Here is a 22894-nt window from a genome sequence, read left to right as displayed (position 1 = left end):
TGGTTGTGTGAAATGAGGAGCGTTAACATCAAAATGACTCTGAGACCTGAGACACATGTTCACTTACATGTCTGCACATGCAGCCGACATGCCTCGAGGCAGAAAATGATGACACCGCCTCTCTCGGTGTGAGCCTCTGGTGCGATTGACAGGTGGCCCGGCCGGCTATTTACAGTAAAGGCTCCTTCAATAGCCCTGCTCCACTATGTGACCTTCAATAGAGTTCTGGCACACTGAAACTCAGCACCATGGTGCACCTTTCACACTATCCATATCCCTTCTCTCTACATGTATATCCAACCACCTCGTTCCTATGTTTTAGTCACACTTTTCCTCAGAGATTCTTTTGTTAAATTCACATTATTTAATGCCGTATAGTTCAGTGTAGTGCAGATTTACTTAGTTTCTTTGTACCAAGTTTACTTTACTTTCACAAACCCTGCTTTACCCTTTGGCGTCTTTTTTGATTGATGCCACTCTCCTGCACCTGTAACTTGTATCTTGAGCCAGGCTAGCTGTTGCCCCCTGTTTCAAGTCTTTGTGCTAAGCTACGCTAACTGTCTGCTGGCTCATGAGAGTGGTATCAATCTAACTCATACTTGTCAACCTTGAGAGCTCAAAGACTTTGTTTCCTGCATTCTGGTGACTTTTAAAGAATGAAAATAACAAAATAATAAATACACTGCAAAAGCACTTTTATGTTAAATAAGCCTACCTTTAATTTTACTTTGAATTTTCAGGAAAGAAAACTGAATAATTCACCCCTCTCACATGAACTTGTGTGAATCTCTGATATAAACTAATATTGATCAGTTTTCATTCATTCATTTTTTGCCCCTGTTTGAGTATTTCTCTCTCCCCTTCTCTCACTCACTGAACGCCCTTTTAGACACGACGCCAAACGGCGGTACTACAACTTCCGTGTCCGTCACGTGATGCCATTGGGCCCAAAAATACTTTTTCCCATAGACTTACATTGGAAAAGAGACGTCTGTAACTCAGCGGATGATTTTTTTTTTTAGGTGAATCAACTTCCCAGTATGAACACTTGAATAGCCCTTATTTAAATCATTAGGTCCTAAAAGGTGTAAAATGCTCTAATAGCCGAATCAAGAGTTATTTCCCTTCCTCCGTTCATGTGAATGAGACCCAGACCGAGGCTGGAGCGAGAGCTGGGAGGCAGAGTTAGCAAGCCGTGACGACAGCGTGACGGCTGTGACCCCGTGACCGAGCCATGGGCCCAATGGATGCGGAATATTGCCGGAAGATCCAGGTTACTTTTCCAGTCGGAAGTTGAGCCATTTTATGCTTCATGCGCCACTCAGCAACTTTCATAGGAATGAACGGGGGCCCCGCCTCCTACGCTGTATCCAGTTCTCTTTATACATCCATGGGCGAGCGCCACGGTGTCAGTGTAGCTCTGTTGCCGTATGGGTGGAAACAGTAAAGCTTATGGCTCATACACGCTGTACAGTCTATGCCAGAAACATGTTGAGATAACGAAAAGAAAAAACGGTGTGAAAAATTGCCATAAATCGTGAAAAATACAGGAAAATTGTGACAACGGGAGGAAACCAAGGAGAGGGCAATGAAAAACGAGAGTTGCCCGGGGAAATCAGGAGAGTTGGCAAGTATGATCTAACTCGTCAAGAAAGTGAATGTTTCCCAAAATGTTGCGTTATTCCTCTGACGGTAAGAGAATTCATTCAGTATACTGTATATACAATTTATTGAACAGAATAAAAAATGTAGCAATACAAAAACATGATTTAACATTTAAGGTTGCCAGAAACTGAACAAAAAAGTGTTAAACAATAATGTGCACTGATTGTAACCCCTGTAAACATTATCATAGTTTCAATATAGCAGTAAAAACCTATATAGAAACCTTAGCAACAGAATTCCAGCGGTCAGCTTAAAACTACAGTAACAAAGACATGATGGCCATTGGCAAGTAAAATATATCATGCCACATCATAAATACATACAGTACACTTTGACTTTGAATAAGATCAATTGCACACTTAAAATATCAGCTTTGGCAAGTAATCAATACTGTAACAAGTAGTGATGGCTGCTACACTTTTTTCAGCTCAGAACAATTGACACTATTTGGTAAGTGAGTCCAGTGATGAACGTAACTGGCAAACAGTGAGACAGTAAGGGAGCAGCCAAAGTAAAAAAGCGTAAATCTTGTCTTACGGCGACCCTGAGCTAGTGAAGGCATCGCCAAGGCTGGATCAGGCGGAATTGGAAGAAGAGGGGAACGCATCTGTGTAGGAGAAGAGGAAGAGTATGTTAAATTAGGGGACGAGTAGCAAGCAAGCAAACTTTATTTATAGAGCACATTTCAAAGACTAAATTGAGAGTGTAAAGATGAACATTAGACAAAAGTAAACACAATTTAAAACAGACACATAAATGATACGTGTGAATTAAAAACATTAAGACGTAGGAATGAAAATTAAAATAATTAAGATCAGCAGTAAGAATTAATAAGACATGTGAATTAAAACCAAAAGAATAGATACAAATAAATCAAGTAATAGTTCAAATCAACAGTGGACCAATAAAAACATAAGACACGTGGGTTAAAACCAATAAATGAAGTAAGAAAAAACCAGACTACTGAAAGGCGCAGCTAAAAAGGAATCCCCTAACATGACCGGTAGGACGTTCCAACGGCTTGGGGCAAAAAAGCAAAAAGCAGTTTCACCAGTTTCCGTGGAAAACCGGAGATAACCAGATGACCTACTTACTTGAAGTCACTCGAGGAAAAAAAACAAAAACCTGTGACATTCTGACATGCTGTTTTTCTTGTTACTGTGAAGACAAATGGTTGTTATTTTGTACCTCTTAGCGTAGGTGGAGGCCGAGGAGGTTTGAATGTGCTGCCTTGGGCCAAAGTATCCACAATCCAGCTGAGAGCATTTGAGCAATACTCCATCTGAGAGAGAGGATCAAAAGAGCTAAAAGCTGTGTAGTGACATACAGTAACTCCAAGACACCTGAGGGGAGGATTAGTATTTGGGGCTAAATGCTCAAAGTAACCAACTGCAGCTTTAACTTAAAAGAATAGTTTGACATTTCAGGAAATACACCTATTCATTCTCTGAGAGTTTGATGACAAGATCGATACCGTTCTCATAACGGCCTGTGAAATATGAGGCTTTGAAAAGAGTGCTTTCACTTTACCTCATTCTCCAGAGCCCTCAGCCTGTGGTCAAAGTCTCTGCTTTCAGTCATGTGTTTAAGCACACCATCCACTCTAAAAACAAAAGGAGACATTCACTTCAGTATGATGGAGCCAAAGAAAGTAAGTCATTACAGTGTTACAGTGTTGGCGTAGGAAGATGTGCTCACTTGACAGACATCCGTTTGAGCCTCTCTGAGTCGCTGCTCTTCTGGATCGTGTTCTGGGCCGTCAGGAAGTCCTCCTTCTGAATGGTTTCCCACGTCATTAGCCTGTTGGCTGCTTTCCCTTTTAACTGCAATACTAATAGGAAAGGCAAACGTTTTGAATCATTGTTACCATTTAACTCAGCCATGATGTTTCCTAAGTTTCCATTAAGTGAGGGAAAAAGGCAGCTACAAATCAAAAACATCACATTGATAAGGGCCAACTAAAAGACACTTGTTCAGGTGCATTTACTTTTATACATGAATTAGACTCTACTTAAAGATGGGGTAGGCAGTTTATTTATGGCGGCATTGGGCAAAAATTCCATAATAACCTTTCAGCGTATCGTGATTCAAGTGTTCTGAGAGGTAACTAAACTTCTGCACCTCATCTTGGCTCTGTTTTCAGGCTTTAGAAAATCTAGCGCGTGACGGGAGACTTTGGCCAATCACAGATCATTTCAGAGAGAGAGCGTTCCTATTGTTCTGGACATTAGAAATACAGATGTGTGTGCACGTCCCTCCAAACGGTGAAAGCCCGATTCAACGGAGGAAGATGAACAATATTGATAAATTCAATATTGACAATGTTGGCGAAGCGTTTCAGAGATGGAGCGAAAATGTGGCTTATAGTTTAGCATAAATATTAGCAACATTTTCTCTCCATCTCTGAAATGCTTTGCCAATATTGAATTACAGTGCGTCATTTCAAAGGGCTTTACAGGCCCACAAGTTTGCAAAGAAAACAGGATGGTAATTCCCATAGAATTGCCGCTGTATAAGGGCATCAGGATCACAATGATGAGCAGGATGATGTTTGAAATGAATGACTAGTTGCAACGCTGTGCATATGTGCTCATCTGGTGGGAGGGGGGAGGGGAGGGTTTTTCAAATTCTGGCTTTTTTTTTTTTTTGCCCTTTCCAGAAAACTGCCTACCCCGGGGTACCACCTGAATTACAATCTGCTGAAAGGTTAGTATGGAATTTTTGCCCAATGACACCAAAAATAAACTGCCTCCCTCAGCTTTAAGACTCCTGTTCAAATACTGACCAAAGTGGTGGATCTTGATGGAGGGCACCTTGCGGATGATCCTCTTGATAAAGAGATTGATGTGAGAGAGGATGATGAAAGGAGGAGCCAGGGAAGGACGGGAGTGGTACTGAACGATCAGGTTGTAGCGCTGGAACTTCCAGTAGATGTCGCTGTTAGCCTGCACTTCAGAGAAGGTGTAGCTGGGTGGACACAAATAGAGACAGAACTTATAGCATGTCAGTGAAGCCACAGAGACAGATTGATGGACACTCATCTCCTTGCTCTTTACCTGAACATGGCGATGAGCAGGTTGATGAGCAGGATATTGGTGACCAGCAGATAAACAACCAGCAGGATTACCACCAGCCAGTTACTATACAGAGTCCTGCACGGCTCATCGCCCATCTGAATCAGTGTCACGTTGTCTGTGCAGGGCATGTCCCACTGCTTCCCCACTGGCATAGACACAAAGATATAGGTAAGATTAAAATATGTCCTGTCTTTATAAGAACAATGAATTCAAATTAGTGGTGATTTTTAAAAAGCTACAATGAATGTGGAAAAACGTCCTGTACATACACTATTCGTTTAAACTATTATTTTCTCAAGACTCATGACACACAGACAAACTCATATACCATCCATCTCCTCCACAGGGATCTGTCCAAAGATGTGCAGGTACGGCCTGTAGAAAACCCGGCGAAAGATGCGATCCAAGCTAGGGTCGTATGAGTAAAGCAAAGCCTGATTGGCTACTCCGTACGCCATGAGCCACACCATGAGGAAGAAAAGGAAGAAGAAAACGTCCTTCATCTGAAAAAGGAGAAAATAGTTGTCATTATAATGCCAACATCTCGCTAAGCAACACTGGTGTGATGTCAACTTATGGTTTTCTCACCATCTTGCCAACAATGATGATTTTTGGTCCCAGCTGTTTGTGAATGGCAAAGATGTGAATGAGACGGAGGGTGAAGACCATGTAGTCCACACACAGGACATCCCGGCCAAATCCATACGACCATTCGAACATCCTAGAACACAGAGTGAAGCAAATACACTGTGATAACGGCACCACCCAGTGGCCAACATGCAAAAATAACTGCAGTTTGTCAACAGGTATTTGAATCTTATGGAGGATGGAAGCGAGGACTCGGGACAGGGATATGGGAGAGGATTTATGGGACAGTTAAGACCCGTCTGTGACATACTCATTTTTTATCATGTTGTTTTTGTCTGATTTGTGTTCAGTACACTTTTCTTGCTAAAAAACAAAACAAAACACAGGTGACAAGACACTGCTCTGTTTTAAAAGGAATACTTCACCCTGTGATACCTTGAATTCGTGAATAAAGTTTTGTTTTTCTCGCATGCCTCCACGGTGAACGGAGAATCCCAAAATGTAGAAAAGATGAATTGAAGTGTAATGGGGGCAACGTTTAACAACAGGAAAACTATATCAAACCATTAACAAACTCTCATACAACTCATGCAGTATCTACCCGAGTCTCATTTATCAGGTCGTATGCTCAGTACTTCCCAAACACATGCATCTTCACTAAACCTTAATATTTAAAACACTTCACAAACACTTATAGACACGACTGTTTATGCGGAAGTGTTATAAATAGTGAGTTTTTTCTCAGTTTTTTGATTCTCCGTACACCGCGGAGGCATACAAGAAAAGTTTTCTTCAAGAAATCAAGGTAACATGGGGATGAGTAATTGATATACAAATGATTACTTTGTGGGTGAAATATTCCTTTAAGGGGTCAAAAGCCAAAGCCATTGAGAAGACGATCGCAAAAAGGAAAATAAAATGGAATCTCATACATTTTGTAATTCTGCAATATGAAAACATTGAACATTGAACCAATATTGTGAAAGGTGTTGGCATAATCCTAGTAATATATAACAACTGCATATAGTTGTTGTCCGTACCTGCAGATGACTCCTATGATGAACAACACAATGGCAGCGAGGTCACACTTGTTCCACACATCCTGAATGTACACTCTGACCCTCTGACGCCAGTTCATCGTCCCCAAAAAGAACGTCTTTGAGAAGAAAACATCGATCAACTTAACAGATCCACAGATGAAGCAGAACATCATCAGATAGAGAGAAATACTGAACTGGGTTAAAATTCTATCGGCATAACATTTTATATGAAGTGATTTATAAGTAAGACGTCTCTCTGCACTCACCTCCCGGATCTCCTCACACACGATGGTGAAAACCCAGAAGTACAGCACGTACTCTGAGATGGCCGGACCAGCCGGCGGCGGGGGCTGGAAGTCCACCAGCAGCACGGAGGCAAACAGCATGAGGAAAAGGAAGTACATCAGAACGTTGCCCAAAAATGCGGTGACGGGTGCATACCAGAACTGACGCCATCTTGACACTATGAATGGACGCTTTGGTGGTCGGTGAGAGTGGGGTACGCCTGTGAGGAAGGTTATTGGACATGGTTTAGTAGATTCTTACAGTCGTAACTCGTTGAAAATTCCTGCATCTTTGTTCGGAGGCGCTGCGATTAAAGAGGGCTCACCTTTCATGGTTGCTGATCTGGGACTGTGATATCCTTGTGCATCATCTTCACTGGTACAACAATGACACATTTTGAATTAATCAACACACACAGAAAAAACAGAAATTCACCCTAAAATAAAGGCAATTTGTTCCATTCAGAACTGTGAGACCAGTGCGTCCCATTCACTTGCATAAAAAACGTGTTTTACATGTGCTTGATGTCGGAGAAAGAGAAGATGGTGTGGCCGTAGAGGCTGTCGCTGTCCTTGCCTGGCCCGTCCTCGTTGGGCTTCCCCTGCTCCTCTTGATGGTGGTCCTCTTGTTTCCTATGAGGCGGAGTATGTTGTAAACTATCAGTCCTGAAATCTGTATCCTCTGAATGCTAATGACAAAAACAAAAATATATACTAATGTGGATTTTACCTGAAGGAGATGAGGTTGGTGTAGCAGAGGACGGGGCAGAAGAAGGTGAGAAGGAGCTTCCACACCTCCGTGCTCCTCTTCATGTCACCCCACCAGATCTGGGACATTAGAGACTGGAGGAGAAGAGAAAATTAGACCATTTTCACCAACTGCAACTCATTTGCTCAATATGAAAGTGAGCTGTGTTGTATGTTTTGTATTATATCATTATTCCTTAAAGGGATTGTGAAAGGCCTTTCTTTTAGGTGGCTTAAATACATTTCGCTGCCTGCCCCGTCCACAGCAGTGCATTGCTTTGCTTCCGTGTGGTAACTCCTGTCTGTTTCTCCAAACTGGGGGCGTGCCGACCGCCATCTACTGTAGGTAATACACTGACTATGGATAAGTACCTCATACAACCCCACTTCAAAACACCCAAACTATCCCTTTAAATTATATTAAGTGCTGTTATTTGCCATTATGGTAACAATGTAAATTAAAAGAAGAAAAGACTATTTAAGCTCCACATTAAACGGTAACCATTGGCAGAGCATTTATTTCAATTTAAAGGAAGGGCTTTATTTATTAAATTATTTTCTAAGATAAAAAAAAAAAAAACATTTAAAAAGGACTAAAAAAAAAGAAATGGTTGAACTGCCACGATGAAGACTTGGTTCCAGTGTTGTCTTTCATGTGTTGGTCACACAGGCGTGAAAACAGTGACCCACCTGTACTCCGTCGTGGCTGAAGAATAGTCGTGCGTCGGCGCCCATGCCCATCTTGAGGCAAGTGGTCCCACCCCAAACTGGAGATTTCCTAATGAGCAGGGTGAAAGAGCGACCTTCGTTGCTCCGATAGCAAGAGCTGAAGACGTCTGAGGAGAGACAAGGGCAGAGAGAGTTTGGTTGGATGGTTACCATTTCGGAAAACAAAAATTAAATTCAGCATGAAAGTAAAGTTTATCCTGAATATCAATTAATCATCATACAATGAACGAGCATGCATTTGACAAAGAATTTAAAAACCTACCCGTTACTACAAGCAACATAGTCTTTCATAAAAAACAAACAGCTCACTCATGTTACATAACTTACTATCATATTTGCATATTTTTTTATCAGTTGTTGTTTAATTGAACATTAGTGGATGGTGTGTTCATGGTCTCACCATGTGCCACGTTCTCAAACCTCTGGGCCAGCTCTTTCATGGACAGCTTGGTCTCAGTCTCGACCTCCAGCTTGGACAGTTCCCTCAGGATCTTACAGCCGCTCAGAGCACTCAGCACCGACTCTCCTGCCTGCGAGAGACAGCCATGACCAATGTTTACGACCTATGTTTGTTTACTTTATAAGATACTGTAAGGTTTAGCTCCACCATTCATTAAACAATTTATTCTTAGAGCTTGTGGTGAAGTAAGACAAACAGGATCATCAACGAGAGGAGACTAAATTCACTCAAACTGCTTTTTCAGTTACAGCAACAAAACAGTGGAAGGATATATCTACAAGTATTAGAGTAACGTTAATAAAAGGGTCATGTTGTCTCAACAAATATCTCTCTGCACGGCAGGAAGTTGGAGCTTCTAAACTCTGAAAACGTTGGCGCAAATGCTCGATTAGCCATCAATTCTCGTGAAACTGCTAATATTTTAAATCTACGCAGTTGATTTCTCGCCTCAAAGATTCTCAGAAGTGAATTTAGCGATGAAATGGCTCCGAAAAATGTAAAAAACTAGCCGTTTTTGACCACTGTTGTGACCATAGCCTTGTGCCGTTTGAGCGCTTTGCATTGTGGGATACAGCAGGCGAGGTGGACTGGTCCGATGCATACTGGAGATTTTTTCCAAATCAGTATGACATCCAGGTATTTTTGGCATACTGTAGACTTTGCTTTTGTTTGCATAACTGAATGCTACATTTTGGCCAAATCAGTACGTACTACTAGTATAGTATGTGGTTTCAAATACAGCTACAGTTCTGAGCCTGACTTCACCAACAGTTTAGAGGATTGTCATGTACTTTATTTCAAAAAGCAACAGAACAAATTGTTGCTTTCTGTAAGTCTCAGAAGTTTTACCATCTCCCAGAAGTAAGTGGCCATCTCGCTGCGGTTCTGGAGGACGGCCCAGATGAAGAGCGAAGCCCACGGGAAGAGGCAGCGCTTATCCCGATACAAGCAGTCTCCCCGCAGCAGCTTACTGGCACGCTGGGATGGATGAAAAGAAGCAGGGGAGAGGGTTTCAGATTGACCAGGAGAAGGCAACAGTGACAGTAGTTTATTAGCTTTGATAAACACTGTGTGTTAAGAGTACCCTAAGAGCTCTCCTCTTGGATGAGATCTGTTCTAAGCCCAAAGCATCGTAGTAAAATGGCTGGCAGACGTCACCCATTAACAGCTCCAGGACCCGTGCAACCTGAGAACAAAAAAAAGTGGGTAGAGTAACAAAGAACAGAGTTTTCTTTACATTGTTTTTGATTGTACTTGAGCAACACCAGACGAACAGGCATGGCATGTCATGTCCAAACCTCAAAAAGGCTGATCTCCGTCCCTGGGCCAATCTGTATGTTCTCTGCTTCCACTTTGGAAGGCGACTCCTTCATGTTTGATGTCGGCGCATAAGCTGCGGTTCCCAGCCGCTCCACTAGCCGGCGCTGAAGCAGCTGGTAAAGGACCGTCCCGTCAGCCACCGAGCGGTAGAGGCTTTCCAGCCGGCCGTAAGTCAGGTAGTCCAGAATGTTGAGGCCATTCTCAGTGAAGAGACGCACAAACTGAGGCTTGTCGTTGATCAGGGCGTCTGTCATGGAGTCTTCCAAGTCTTCATACTATGAGATTGGGTGAAGGTTTCAATACAAGGTCAATTCTAAGAAGACATTTTCACTTATTTCTACAGCTGTCAGTGTGTCAGTGTGCTGACTTGACTATGACTTGCCCCAAACTGCATGTGATTATCATAAAGTGGGCATGTCTGTAAAGGGGAGACTCGTGGGTACCCATAGAACCCATTTTCATTCACATATCTTGAGGTCAGAGATCAAGGGACCCATCTGAAAATGGCCATGCCAGTTTTTCCTCACCAAATTTAGCCTAAGTTTGGAGCGTTATTTAAACTTCTTCTCAAGCTAGTATGACATGGTTGGTATCAATGGATTCCTTAGGTTTTCTAGTTTCATATGATGCCAGTATCTTCACTCTAGCTTTAGAATAGCGTTAAAGAAATTAGTGGCATTGACACGAATTTGTAGTAAACGCGTTATTATCACGTTAACTTTGACAACCCTACTTATTTCATACCAATGCCATCGCACAGCAGGGCTAAGTGGTATAATACACTACACATAACGCATCTACTTTATAGTGGTAGTATTTCTCTCTGATGTCTTTTCCCCCTCACCCTCCAGTGGATGTCTCCATTGAAGAGTTCACTCTTGGCGATGTCAACCCTGTTCCATGTGACCGCCAGCTTCAGCTCTTCATTGTAAGGGCTGGAGTCAACTGACGCACGATGCTTACTAGCTGAAAAACACAAGAAACCGCACCACAAACATATAAATAAAGACGTGTTGCCACCTGAAACAAAAACATCATTTTCTTCATTTAAATTTGTTGTATGTACCTCCCACCAATGCTTTGAGCAGAACTGTGTCAAAGTCATTTGGGCCCTCCTGCTCTCCGTGGTAGATTGTAATAAAGTCTCGGTTCTGGTAGATGCTCAGAGTCTGAACAAGGAGACAAGAAAAAACAGGAATTTTGAATATATGAGCTCAATGCTTGGTGATAATGAGAAAGCATGAACAAGATAGTGATGAAGAAAGATTTGGTGACAAAGGGTATTGTCAAATCCATGATATCGTTAAGTGGACTGCCTCCCCGTGCTGAGTGAGCAGGATGTCTGGCATTTAAAGATGTTATCAGGGCATTTGAAGTTAAGCACCAACAGTAATAATTGACCAACACCCCAAAGAAGAAGATTAATAAGAGTGTGTATCCAATCAGTACCTGGTTCAACAGATAGCAAATCACAACACTGATTACGTTACTGATTTAATTATCATTAGGACACTGATAAATGAGTCAATAACCAGCCACACTCTTTGAAGGCAGAATGTGGTGTTGATTATGTTACATCATACATACAAATCAAACTCATTTGATACAGAGCAAATATGCTCACTGCTTTCTACACTGCATTCTGGGAATTTTCTCGAAAGTCCAATTTCTTGTGTCTAAGGGTGATTTTGACAACAGATGATCTCAAGAGATCTGGAGGATCATTATAAAGGCATTTTTTATTTGATTGTTAATCCTTTTTCAGTCTCTTATGTTATAAACATAATCCTAAAATGCTGTATGCAAGCTGAAACTGACTTCCAAACAACAGCTTGTGAGTGAGTAGCATGTACCTGCACTAGAGGAAGCTGCAGTTTCAGGACTGCAGTCCTAGGACCGCATGTGTAGGACCCTAGTTTTTCACAAAGCCTACTGTCTTCAGTGTAAATGCTTGTTTTATAGGCATACTCATCATCGTTTTACCATTTTAATTAAGTTTAAATAAACGTAATAATGAAACTGTGCTGACTGTTTCCCCACAAAAGCGTGTTATCAGTCATTAAAATGTCAATAATGTTATTTCTATTCGGGTTTTTCTAGTTCTCTCTGTGTCTCTCTCGCTCTCTCAGGAGTCGTTGAGACGTGAGACCTTTAGCGGTTATGTCATCCTCCGCTGTACAAACAGGGAGGCAGTTTGCAAAGGTTAGGTTGAGTAAACGTACTGAACGTGATCTTTTCTTTCCTAAACCAAACAAAAGTAGTTTTGTTGCCTAAACCTAAATTGTTTCCGTGGTGGCGGCACGTAATTTCACACATTACGTGCCACCAACACATTATGAGGTTGTGTGGCCATTTCACGTAGGCTACTTCTAACTAGGGTCCTAGAAATGCTGTCCTGAAACTGCAGCCTCCTCTATTGCAGTAACATAATATTGTTGTGAGTGAGTGGTTTGTAAATAGCAGCAAGAACAACTAAATAGCAGCTAGCAGTTTCAGGAATGTGGGACAAACTGAGACAGGGAGTAGCTTGAAGTCTACAGGCCCAGTAGAGGCTCAATAAATGTTCATTACACACAACAATTACTAAGTGTTGGATGACATGAGCAGCGCACTGATAATTTTACTGTTCTTAGCAGCAGCAGCAAGGCTAAACATGTAAGCTTGCCCTGAGGGTTATGGAAGAAGAAAATGAAGACTTGAGCATAAATACGCACGGCGAGTTTATTGGCAATCTGCCCGTTATATTATGAAATATCCTGCTGGAGTAAAATTGGAATCTTGACCTTATAGCATTAAAAGAAAGGTCAAGATGTCAGCAAGAACATTTTAAAAACTGACATCATGAATATCAAAGTTAAATGTCACGGCAACCTAAGCTGAATATACAGCTTCTCCCTGTTCCGCATGATAAAAAAGCCACACAATGACGACACACATCCCTGCCCACGAAACCTTACCCGTTCAACTAGTTTATCCGACTCCGCTTCAGAAGGGAAGTGCTTCTTAACCCGTTCTGCCACTCTGTCTTTCAGATCCATGCTGGGACCCGCCTCGCCGTCCCCCTCGCCGGAAGACTGGACAGCCGGCGCCGACGACAGATTGTCCAAGACGTCGCTCAGGAAGTCGGCCAGGCCTCCCGAGCCAGCCAGCACCAGCCAGGGCATGGAGCTTTTCAGAGAAAGATCTACTCTCTGATAGAAATTAGGAAAAGAGAGAGAGAGACAAACGGACATTTAACTATTAACCTAATAATTAGAATTTCTTTGTGCCAATCAACCAAAATCAAAAGCAGTGACTGTACCTCCAGCATGCTTGCCTCCCCTGATATCAGCATACAAAGGACGGGAATGTCAATGCTGCCGCTGCCTACAAAAATACACACATTTTCACAGTTAATTCCTACTGACTTCACTTTAATGCAGATGTTGTGATCATGTTTGCAGACTTAGAACAAACATATTTTTCTTGTAACACAAGAGCTTAGAGATGGAAAATACACAGAAAGGAATACCCCGTTAAATATTTTGACAAATCTCTGCTTGATATTACATGTTGAAGAGCTGTGTCTCAAATTCCTGCAGTGGCATGCAATGGCTTCCATCCACCGAGCGAATACCAAAGGATCATCTTATCATCACATGCATCAATAAGAGATCACCACAAGAGGGCCAAATACCTGGATATCTGGGTTCGAGGTTGGAGGAGTGTTGTGCTGAGACATATCTCAGTTTTCTGTACATATGTTTTAAATACATTCTTGGAATATTAGCACAAGGGAAACAGAGATAATAGCAGCAACGGAAGAAAGTTGAAGATCTGCTTTTTGATTAAGTTGAAATCAGCCTAGATAATGTGTCGTCAGCTGGTTTCCCATATCCAGTTTTACCAGCAATTCCGATAAAACAACGACAAAACCAAAAATTCAGTCAAACGTGTCATACTTTTCCATGGCAAACAGTTCCTCTACATACAATGCAAGACATTGTATGCCATTATGTCTCACCCCAGATGCCCGTGCGCTGGTGGGAGATGTAGTCTTCCAGTTTGGCCCTGAACCCCGTCTCTGCTCTGCGTCCCACACTCCCGTCGTCCACCAGCAGGAAGGCCTGGTAGTTGTTGTCCAGGCAGCAGGAGTCCCGGGTCATGTTCTGGACATAGTACTTAGCAGGAAAGCTGCCCTGCAAGAGGAAGAGGAATCCAGGGATGTGATTTAGCAGGGTTTCTTCAACTAGCTGCAGTGCATTGGAGGCCTGCGTTAGACGGATCCCAAGAATACTCCTACGGTGTAGATTATTGCATGATACAAGTGAACAAGACATTAAAATCAATTTGTAAATAAAGTACGTGAGCGCCTGTACAACCTGAGGGTTGACCAGCTGCTCTCGGTTGTGCACCAGGCCCCAGGGAGCGATGCCCAGCGCCACCACCTTGTTGAGGGACAACGACGAGGCAGCGGTGGCGTGATCCCTCACCGCCTCTCCGACGCACCTGCCGACGCCTTCACGCAAGCCTGCCGTCAGGATCCACGCTCCTGGGTAGAGCAGTCAGACAGTGAATGTGAGAAGAAAACGAGAAAAATGACGAAAAAATGTCTCAATGTAGATATGATTTCACACATCTGTAGTTGAATTTCAAAAATAATTTTGTAATTTACTTAATACTTATAATATATAATATTTAGGACTGCATCTACAGTGTTATATCAACAGTAAGTCTTATTATCTGATCCGAGAACAGCATGTTCAAGTGACCTCAGATGACCGGGGATCAGTATCGCCGTGTGCCACCTGCTCTTTGCACAGTAGTCAGGAGGAAATGGCCATTGTAGAACCAAATTAGGATCGAACCCCTGGGAGTCATATAGTAGTGGTACTACACTTTGAAGCAGCTGTATTTTTCCTGCTAAAACCTCATCAGTAGGTTTTGTCTTCCGAGAAAGCATTGGTTATTTCACATTATGACACGGCTTTGTTGAATACTCAATTCTGATTGGTCAATCACGGCATTCTACCGTCTGTTATTTCTTTATAGCAGACCGTTGCTGTGTATAACAGACTGTTGCTATGGGCGCACTTCTGATGTCGGACTTTGGAGGACCGTTTTTGTGTCACATTATTAATTTCTTAAGTGTCCGTGTAATAAGCGGGATAATGTACAGCTAGCGGGTCATTGTTTTGAAATAAACCCCTTCAGGGCGATGCCCTTACTTAGAAATGTTTTGAATTTTAGAGGGATGTGACTTTGTGGCAGCTGCCAATTCTCTGGTGCTTGCTGTTGTTTCCCTTTTCCCTGGTGTTTTTTTGGTTGAATTGCTGAGTGATTAGAGGATTATTCAGTTCACCCGTTGCACAGGGTGTGGGGACTGGCTCTTAAATGATAGTTGATAGCAGCTTAGTGCATTCCCCTCTTGGCCAATCAGGGTGTAACAACGCCCTTTCTGTAGGGCTTAAAAGTGGAGGGAAACTGCACAACCAGTGTCATTCTGATCTCTCCTTCACTAAATGCAACATGTGTTATCAGCCAAACCAGAAACTCTGGTCTGTTTTAGGCCCTTTTGAGATTCTGTGCTCTTTGTGTTTTGTTTATTGAGGGTGTTGACTATCCTAGTTGGGGAAACAAAATAAATACCAATCAATTGGGATACCTGCACTAGGACGTTTAGGTGCCATTTGTGCAAGAATCTGGCTTGCCTCACGATAGCCTAACGCCTGCAGGCTGTATTTTGTTATTCTATTCATTTGTTGATTTTCACTGAAACCCTTTATACCCATTTATTTTAGTGTATTTTATTTGGGGAAACTTTAAAGGAGGGTAAAAGGAAAAATAAAAACAATATTTCAGTTTCCTTAATTGTTCATTATCGAAGAGGCATTTGTTCATTATTATTATTAAGGAGGCATTTTATTTTATATTATTATGTGGATGGGAACGGTTTTTCAGTCTTCTGCCTGAACAACTAAAGTCTGGGGAAATCAGTGCCGCCACAACTCCATGTGAACTTTATGTGAATTTCATGTGAAAACTTTTACACAAGCACAACAGGAAGTATGTGGTATTTAAGCTGGAATCTACATTAAAAAAAGTATCAGGTTGAAATGGTACTTTATTTATGAAGAAAAAAAAATGCTGATTCTTACTTATTCTTACTTATTAGTCAGTTAATTTGAAATGTTTTGAATTTCAGAGGGATGTGACTTCATGTGAACTTCATGGGAATTTCATGTGAAAACTTTTACACAAGCACAACAGGAAGTATGTGGTCTTTAAGCTGGAATCTACATTAAAAAAGTTCAGGTTGAAATGGTGATGGTAATGGAAATGGTATAAAAAAATAATCTGATGTGACTTAATCACAATTACAAATACTGCTATAAAGGAAAGTCATATGTGGTTAAAATACCATTTAGTAGCATTTGTCAGATGTAAAAGAGCAAAATGAAACAATAGTATAAGGCAACTAACATAGCTTCAAAGAGACCAAAGCATATGTGCCCAAATTCCCTGATACCCTTATCGTAAAAAGGCACACCAGTCAAAACAGGTACTTTATATGTAAAGGGGAACAGTCTGTAAATTCATGACACCATATGCTGACCATAGACACACGGATAGTGTGTATGTGGGTTTCACAATACTGTTAACTGACATGCAACCTATGACCCACTTCTGCAACAGTGTGTTTACCTGTGCTTTGTGAGGCTTTCACCAGTCCCTGCCTGAGCACCTCCCGTACCCAGGTCTTCACCTTTGTCCTGCCTTCTCCGCCCACTATAGAAACCACCAGGTTAGGCAAAGGGAGACCCCAGTGGGCTGTCATCAGTGTGTAGACCATAGACGGGTTGGTGTCCCATGACAGACGCAGGAACTGATATCCACGAGAGAGACAAAAATAAACATGTGATTGATTAAAAAAGAACAAACGCATTGCAGAAGTTGACAGCCTATGACTTCAATTTAGTATCAAAATACTAAATTATAGTACAAGTGTCTTGGGTTAGTTATGATAAAGATGATCTCACTGTCAGTGCATTGTGTTTATTTACTCAGGTGCAGCGGTAGGTTAAAGACCACAACAGCTCTTGGTGCATTTGAATCATTATTTGGCATTTGATTATAAACTCTGATGATATAGAGCCATTCAGAGAACAGAACAGAAAGGCCACCCACATAGCTATGCCTCTTGCTGGCTCCTGCGAACTGCAACTCTCCAAAGGCGTCAGTCGGGTATTCAGAGGAGTGCTGGGCGCTGTCCCAGCGGTTGACAATCGCTGTGCTGAAATAGTCACCGAGAGCCACAGAGCCATGGTCATCTCTTAAACCCCCGCATTGGCACAGCGCGCCATTACTGAGAGAGGTGAGAGGATAATACATGTGAAAACATGATCATCCTTTGACGCATCGCCACAGTAAACAGAGAGAAATTACTGTCACAGAGGAATGTGCTCCACAGAGTTCACAGTACCTGAAAGAATCTTCTACGAAGGTGGTGCACACTCTTTTCTTGATGATTTTGGGGATCCAACTCTGAAAACATTTTCCAACAGGTTAATACACTGAAATTATAGACAGGCTGTTTCAGTTTTAAGAAGTTTAACGCCACCACCCCTACCCTTCTATGCTTGGAAATCATGTGGCTGCAGGGTGTAGGAAACTGTTAAAATGAGAAGCGTTGATTTTGGCTCAGAGAAGGTGATACGCTGGTGAGGTATGCATGCCTGAACACCTGGCTGTGACTTCTGACATGGTGCCTGTAGTTTCAACTCAAGTGTGTGTAAGAGAGAGAGTGTGTGTGGACGATGGGCACGTAGGCTACTACTACTGTACACAGATATCTTCAGGGCATACAGTACATTCTGCAGTACAACTGCAAACCTATTTGCCTATTAAGTATACTTAAGTTCACTTAGCTTATACTGACAAGTATACAGAAAAGTCCAAGTATGCTTGGCTTATACTTGTACTTTTGATCGAGATATATTTTATAAACGTATAATTAAGTATTCTTGCCTTATAGGCCTACAGAAAGGTATACTTGGCTTGTAGTTGTTCTTACTTTTTGAAGAGTAGCCTATTAAAGTGTGAGAGAGTTTGTGAGTGGGTGCTTTTATATGAATTTATTTCAATTCATCAAGAATTTTGTCATTTTTAAAATCTCCGTTCACGGCGGAGGCATGCAAGAAAAACTTATTTTTTTGTTTCTGTTTTTCACATCGCAAAACGTCCAGTCGGATAGCAAAAGGAGCAAGTCTCTTCATGTAATACATAAATCATTGGCTAAGTACTATCAGTATACGTATAGTATAGTTTAGTAAAAAAAATAAAACTTTGATGTAAATTAGTAGTGTACTCAAAGTTTACTATTCTTACACTTAACGTATACTTAAAAGTATACTTTTATAAACTAAAAAGAGGGCCAGTTGAGATAGAATAGGATGATGACTGAATTGTACACTGATTTTTTTTATTGATTATATGTATATGTGTTTTTGTATGTGTATATACTGCGTGTGCGTATATGTGTATGTATGTATATATGTATACAGTATATATATATATGTATATATAAATAGATTTTATTTTATTTTATTATTTTAAATTTTATTTTACTTGTGTATATTCTGTTAACTTATATATCTATTTTTTGTATATAATATGTTTTTCCTGTATCTATACCGGCTTATTTTATATTAATATTAGGGTTGTTAAGTTTCTTTGTACCGAGAATGTTATTATTGGGGACGTTTGTGAATGTTTGTTCTGTTGTTTCAAAATGAACAAAAAAAAACAATAAATATAATATTGAAAAAAAAAAGAGGGCCAATTTCGTCCCAATAAGTATTGAAGTAGCACACAATTATACTACTAGTACCTTGATATTAGTATACTTAAGACATAAAGTATACTTGGGGGAAATATACTTGAACTTTACTTAAGTATACTTCATAAAATAAACTTGAAGTATGCTACTTTTTTCATAAGGGATAGGAGTGGACTCTCTTTACAACTTTGAAATTAAACTTTTTAAAAGGAACTTATCATCACATTTAATTCATGATGTCTAATTATCTTTTGATATGTTTAGATATATTTTCTTGTTTTTCTGTACTGTTTTTTTGTATGTATTTCATTGTTTTTATTGGATTGTTTTCCACTGTTTGGTTAGGGTTATTCTGCACATTTTGTGTACTTCTTGTCGTTGTTTAACTCTTGTTGTATTTTTAAAATTATGTTAGTTTAGATCTTTCTTCCTTTTTTTTGTTATTGTTTTTTTTCTCCTGGGGTTGGGGGGAGGTTTGTATAAGCCTGTGGCTTCTTGACCTCTCCTGTCACAGTTCTTGTTTTTTTTTTCCATTGACTGGATTTTGTGCAGTTTTATATATGTGCACATAAATAAATAAAAAAATAATCTTTTAATTTAAAGAAATTATTTTTTAATCCACCCCCACATCAATAGATATGTGATAATGTGAACACATCTTTGTAACAGGACATTTTGACTGGTCTGGTAAAAATCAGGAAAAGCACATGTGTAGCTGCTAAACATGATGGCTCCGTTCCATTTAGTTGTGCCAGTGAACCCTGTCAGTGAACCAGGGGCAAAATACCAGAGCCCAGGAACTGGCACAACTAAACGGAATGCAGCCATAATAATTAACACTATTAATAGCTAGATAACACCTGTCCAGTTAAAATATAATATTAATAATAATAATTAATTAATAATAATAATAATTATTATTATTATTATTAATTAATTAATTAATATAGGGTAATATATACATACTTTTTATTTTATCTTTCGGTTGTTAAGGTGTCTACGGGTTGTCAACGTTACAGCATTAACTTCAAGTTTCAAAGTTATGGAATGCTAACGGCTAAAGTTAACGTTAGTTTAAATGTAGTTAACGTTAGTTTAAATGTAGTTAACGTTAGTTTAAATGTAGTTAACGTTAGTTTAAATGTAGTTAACGTTAGGTTGTGAAACACAGGGCAGTGCATACAGAGACTACAGAACAATAATGGGCGTGCTCTCGTCGTTTTACCGTCAGAGACAACGTAAATAAACGTTAAAGTAACTGTAAAGTTAGTAAATATCTCACCGAAGCTTTTAGTCAACGACACCAACCGGCTAAATCAGCCGTTAGCGTTACTAACTGCTAAACGGTTTGAATGTATTTCCGCTACTGAGTAAAGCTAGCTTCACTTCCGCCGGTTTGACAAGTAACAACAGACAAGCTGCTCTCAGGTCTGTTTACACCACCGAGACTGTGTTATTACAGACACTACAGACGCTTCACGGTTTGTACAAGGACCGAGCCCAGCTGTGAGTATCATGTTACTACACGACCAGATGTTATACGTGCAGTCCGAAGCAGACTGTCCATCGCTTGTCATCGTGACTCATAACCTCTGGGAATTACAGCTCTGTATCACAACTTCCACGTAGTAAATTCTTCTCTTATTAGACTGTAGTCTTGGCACAAAACGCCACTATGATATCACAACACCAACAGAAGCAGAGATATGGAAATGGAAAAAGCCTAACCCACCTGGTCTTTCTCAGATTTAATGATTTTGTCTCCTGCTGCTCCTCCTTCTGCTCCTACTCCTGTGTCTCTCATGTTGTTTCCCTTTCTGTTCCACTCAGTGAGAGATTGTGGGGGAGAAGAAAAGAAACCACTTCAGGATTTCTTCTTGATCATTTTCCAGTGAGGAGGCTTATTTCCAAGCCATTTCCAACCAGGTGTAGAGTCACACAGGTGAGGGTGTGGTTTTCACAAGAGGCACACACACAATTTGCAAATACCTTCCTCTCCAATCTTTGAGAAATAGGAGGAGCCAGTGAAAACAACACACATATCATACCTGAAGTGTGCTGATTATTATTAATCCTCTTACAACATGAGTTAATTTCACTGCTAAATTCCTCCTCTTTTTGGTTGAGATGAGGTGAAGTTAGAGAGAAAATGCTCTTGGCAACTGATGACGCATATTTTGACACCACTGTACCAGACAACTGAAGACACATGCTTGTGTCATTGAGCAATTTGCTGGTGTCAAGGCTGCCTATAAATAACACACACAATCAGGTCTGGATTTACACCATCAAGGGCAGAATCTTTGGCATTTTCGACATCAAATTTCAATCAAAATATGTGATCATTCAGTAAAGTATGTATGTGTATGTACATATACAGTACATACACACACATATATATATATATATATAATATAATATATATATTGTATAATAATATATATATTTGTGTGTATATGCAGGTATGTATGTATGTATATATGTATATATTTAAATTCTTTATTTATTTATCTTTTTTTCCCCATTATTTAGACATTTTGCGCAGCTAAATGCGGTCCTGATTTTATTTTTTTATTTTTTTATTTCCCTCTCTGCTACTGTAGGTGTGTACCCCACAAATAGGCGGGTGGGATGGGTGGGTGGGATGGGTGGGTGGTGTCAACGTCTCCAAATAAAAATTAATTAAATAAAATATGTGATCATTCAGGTGAAATTAAAATTACAGAAATATACTATACTTAATATGTAATCCATATAAGGTAATTCCTGAGTTGAAAAATAGTGTATCTTCCCCTAAAAAGCTAATGATCCTTGGAAAGTGTTTATGGAAGCAGCATTCAACCTAGGAGTTAATTTAACATTTTTTCTCAATGCCCTTCCCTTACGAAAAAGTAGTATACTTCAAGTTTATTTTATCAAGTAAACTGAAGTAAAGTTCAAGTATATTTCCCAAGTATACTTTATGTAGTAAGTATACTAATATCAATGTACTATAGCATACGTGTAAGTGTACTACTTCAATACTTGGGACTAAATTGGCCCACTTTTATAAAAGTATACTTTTAAGTGAACTTTAAGTACAAGAATAGTAAACTTTGAGTACACAACTATTTTCCATCTAAGTTGTATTTTGTACTACAACTATACTATGAAGTGAACTATACTACAAGTTAACTAGTTATTTATTTGTAGCCCACTTTTTAGTTTATGAAAATACACTTTAAAGTACACTCTCAGTAAACTACTAGTTTAATAGATTTTACTGCAAGTATACTCATAGAACTTAGCCAATGATTCATACATTACATAAAGAGACCTGCTCCTTTTTTCTGTTTGACTTGATGTTTTGTGATGAGATTTAAAAAATAAATAAAATTAGTTTTTCTCACATGCCACCACGGTGAACAGAGAATGCAAAAATGTAGAAAATTCTTGATGAATAGAAGTAAATTCATATCAAAATCATACGTTCACACACTCAAATAGGCTACTCTATCAAAAAGTAAGCATAAACCAAGTTTACGTAGACATTCCTGTGTACTTGTCAGTATAAGCCAAGTATACTTAAGAATAATTTTGCTAGGTATATCTCAGATAAGTACATAAAAAAAGTAAACTGAAAGCATACTCTCTTATTTTAAGTTTAAAAGAAGTAAAGTAATAGCACACTTCTTTAAACTCTTTATAAACTGCAACTCCCCACACTTGTTTATATTAAATATTTATTATATTATACAATGCATTTAAATATTGAGGAATTTATATTTTAAAATATAATAAGGTTAAGCATTTCACACAGTATTAAGACATCCACATTCTATGTGGTTAATGAGCATAAATCCATAATAAGTACCAGTCAGTCAGAACATAAACAGAGATATTTGGTTGTAAATAGACGGACACTATTTTGAGAACTTTCCACCTCCTTAGTCCTTGTAAGTGCCGTCATTCCTCTTGCCCCTATCTGCCGTATCCCTGCGGGTCATTGGCCTTTTTTGATAAATCTTTTCCATGTGTTTTGCTGATGTGGTATAAAGTGTTGGCCAGGTTGTGAAGCTGGCACGTGCCGAGCTGGCATCCGCGCTGAGGTGCACGCCGTGGACGCAACTTCACTGCCATGCTGCGAATAATGAAGGAGAGAGAGAGGGGAACAATTAAAATGTGAT

General features: G+C 40.0%; 1 protein-coding gene across 2 annotated transcripts; it reads right to left on the bottom strand.

The window, feature by feature from the left end:
• Positions 1–1712: 1712 nt before the first annotated feature.
• LOC119479290 (transient receptor potential cation channel subfamily M member 4-like) lies at positions 1713–20600 on the bottom strand. Of its 2 annotated transcripts, none has more exons than XM_037754701.1 (28): positions 20461–20600; positions 17373–17434; positions 17078–17255; positions 16595–16775; positions 14272–14441; positions 13914–14088; positions 13212–13276; positions 12868–13101; positions 10977–11079; positions 10755–10876; positions 9889–10185; positions 9675–9776; positions 9440–9568; positions 8531–8660; positions 8092–8237; positions 7385–7497; positions 7171–7287; positions 6981–7030; positions 6637–6875; positions 6371–6486; positions 5331–5463; positions 5071–5245; positions 4722–4887; positions 4451–4632; positions 3364–3496; positions 3196–3268; positions 2854–2947; positions 1713–2272 (listed from the first exon to the last, which is right to left on the bottom strand). In XM_037754701.1, the coding sequence occupies exons 1-28, from the start codon at positions 20530–20532 to the stop codon at positions 2241–2243; spliced, it is 3789 nt and encodes a 1262-aa protein (XP_037610629.1). In that variant the 5' UTR covers positions 20533–20600; the 3' UTR covers positions 1713–2240. The 2 variants fall into 2 exon arrangements, with proteins under 2 accessions (XP_037610629.1, XP_037610630.1); XM_037754702.1 differs by lacking the exon at positions 20461–20600 and adding an exon at positions 17520–17561.
• Positions 20601–22894: the final 2294 nt, after the last annotated feature.

The sequence above is a fragment of the Sebastes umbrosus genome, chromosome 20 (genome assembly GCF_015220745.1).
Source record: "Sebastes umbrosus isolate fSebUmb1 chromosome 20, fSebUmb1.pri, whole genome shotgun sequence".
NCBI classification, from domain to species: Eukaryota; Metazoa; Chordata; class Actinopteri; order Perciformes; family Sebastidae; genus Sebastes; species Sebastes umbrosus.
Note: the sequence above shows the minus strand (reverse complement) of the source record. Positions and strands in the feature narration are given on the sequence as shown.

What these genes read in the sequence shown, in the direction of transcription:
- LOC119479290 (XM_037754701.1), bottom strand. Translation starts at nt 20,532, where the DNA reads ATGAGAGACACAGGAGTAGGAGCAGAAGGAGGAGCAGCAGGAGACAAA. An exon ending in CATCAAGATCCACCACTTTG is followed by an intron (nt 3,497 to 4,450) that starts GTCAGTATTTGA and finishes CTTTCCTATTAG; the next exon opens with TATTGCAGTTAAAAGGGAAA. An exon ending in GCCTCCACCTACGCTAAGAG is followed by an intron (nt 2,273 to 2,853) that starts GTACAAAATAAC and finishes TCTCCTACACAG; the next exon opens with ATGCGTTCCCCTCTTCTTCC.